General features: G+C 67.5%; 1 protein-coding gene across 1 annotated transcript in view; it reads right to left on the bottom strand.

The window, feature by feature from the left end:
* Nucleotides 1-1,439: 1,439 nt before the first annotated feature.
* The window catches only part of SOX12 (SRY-box 12), a 1,134-nt gene continuing 566 nt past the window's right edge, over nt 1,440-2,007 (bottom strand). Inside the window, exon 2 of the mRNA XM_025212184.1 lies at nt 1,440-2,007. Within this exon, the coding sequence (XP_025067969.1) occupies nt 1,743-2,007 (265 nt within the window). The 3' untranslated portion in view covers nt 1,440-1,742.

Raw genomic sequence — 2,007 nt, 5'->3', positions numbered from 1 at the left:
CGTCAGCCTCAGGAAGCTTCACCAGTTGGTGTGTGCTCTTCCTGGATGGAATGAAAAGTAAACAAGCCCGGGTCTGGGCTGGGCTGGGCTGGGCTGGGCTGGGCTGGGCTGGGCTGGGGGCACCCCTGCCCGGGGCTGAACGTCTCTCAGGGGCAGGGGATGAGCCAGACAGAGCACGGAGCTGAAGTCAGTAGCTGCCAGGAATCAGGACCCCCGGCGGGGAAGGGCAACCTCAGAGCCTGCCTGAACCCTCGCGGTCTGGGTGTTCCCAGCCCCCTGTGCAAAGCGCGGCCCAGCCTGGGCGGGGGTCCCGTCCCTCTGCAGCACGGCACCATGCCTTTAAATCGCGCCTGGCAGCGCAGCCATATGCTCGCAGGCGGTGGGAGGAGGCATCTCCGCTGGAGGCAGGAGCCATTAGCTCAGGCACGGAGAATCCCAGCTCCATGCGCCGGCAGACCTGCAAGCCCCTGCCCGGCTGCCCTGGGGACCGGTCCCCTCGGCCCAGGACAGCAGGGCTGGACCTTCCCCGGAGACCCAGGTGTCCCTGGTGCCCAGCTTTGCTGCCGCCCCTTTCGGGCGCCGTCTCCGGGCCAGCTCAGCCCTGGATCACGCCGGTGCCTGCAGCAAAGCAGCCTCGCCCTGCACACGGCATGTGCCAGACCAGTCCCGCCAGCCAGAGCACCGCTGCCTCTCGCGGCTCAGGGCTGGCGGGGCCGGAGGGCCAGGGACCCTCGTGCTGCTAAAGCCAGGGTGCCGTGCCGAAGGGAGCAGCTCCCTGCCCCTCACCCCACCTGCCTGGGGCTCCCCGCTCACCTTGGCAGGGAGACGGGTCCTTCCCAGCACGGGCTCCCCGCGCTGCGCAGCCGCCTGCGCGAGCATCTGGAGAGAGGAGTAACGCAGCCTCCCGGATCCACGTGCAAACCACGTGCGGCCAACTTCGCTCTTCCCCAAAGTGGGGAGCGGGGAGCAGGCGCCTCTGCCAGCGCGCCGGGAAGGCACCGCGGCCCCCGGGGCTGGCACCTTGCACGCCTGGGTGTCGGCTGGAAAGGCAGGGGAGGCAGGGGCTCGCCACAGCCCCATCGCGTCCCCGTGCACCCAGGAGTGCCGTGCCGGGGCTGGGATCCTGTCTCTGGGGCTGCTCAAGGGCACTGGAGCACAAGGAAGCCAGGCTGGAAAATGCACTAAAAATGGAAGCAAAGGGAAGTGGTGATTCCCAGGCATGCAGAGAGCCGCGAGGGGGTGGGGGCAGCTGGAGGGGAGCGCGCCTGCCAATTCACGGGGAAGGGGACAAGTGGCGAGGGCAGCAGGGACAAGATGGGGTAGAAGCGGGATGGAGGGGCGGGGGGCCTCTCCGCGGCGGAGGAGATGATGGATGGACGGATGGATGGATAGATGGATGGCGGCGGAGCTGAGCAGCAGCTGTAGCCAGGGTGGGGAGAGGGGGCGCTCGACAATGAAAACCTGATTAGACAGTCAAATTTCATGGCAAAATCACCGCGGTGTCGAGCCCTGTCGTCCCCGGAGGCTCTGAGGACGCGGGGCGGCACCAGGCCCCGAGCCGGGAGCCGAGAGCCGGGAGCCGGGGCTGGCGCGGGGAGAGGTGGGTGTGTGCGGAGGGGGATGGGGCAGCCTTCGGCTGCGTTCAAGGCGAGATACCTGATTCCTGCATGTAAACAGCTGGTTTCTTTTTGTTTCTGAACAGACCTGATTGCGGAAAAGAGTTACCTGCTGAGGCGCGGGCCTCAGTACGTGAAGACCAAGTCCGAGATGCTGGACATGAGCCAGTCCCCCGCGATCATCTCCCGCACCTCCGGAGTGCAGTAGTCCGGGAACTCAAAGTGCGAGGGGATTCCCCGGGGGAAGAGGTCAAGGTCCTTGTCGACCACGGCCCAGTCCAGGGCGGCGCTCGGCGGGGCCCTCCCGGGCAGCACGCCCAGCAGCTCTTCCTCCAGCTCCTCGTCGGACGAGGCGAAGGAGGACGGCGGGGACCCAGCCGACATGGGCGAC

Source organism: Alligator sinensis, unplaced genomic scaffold (genome assembly GCF_000455745.1).
Source record: "Alligator sinensis unplaced genomic scaffold, ASM45574v1 scaffold1032_1, whole genome shotgun sequence".
NCBI lineage: Eukaryota > Metazoa > Chordata > Crocodylia > Alligatoridae > Alligator > Alligator sinensis.
Note: the sequence above shows the minus strand (reverse complement) of the source record. Positions and strands in the feature narration are given on the sequence as shown.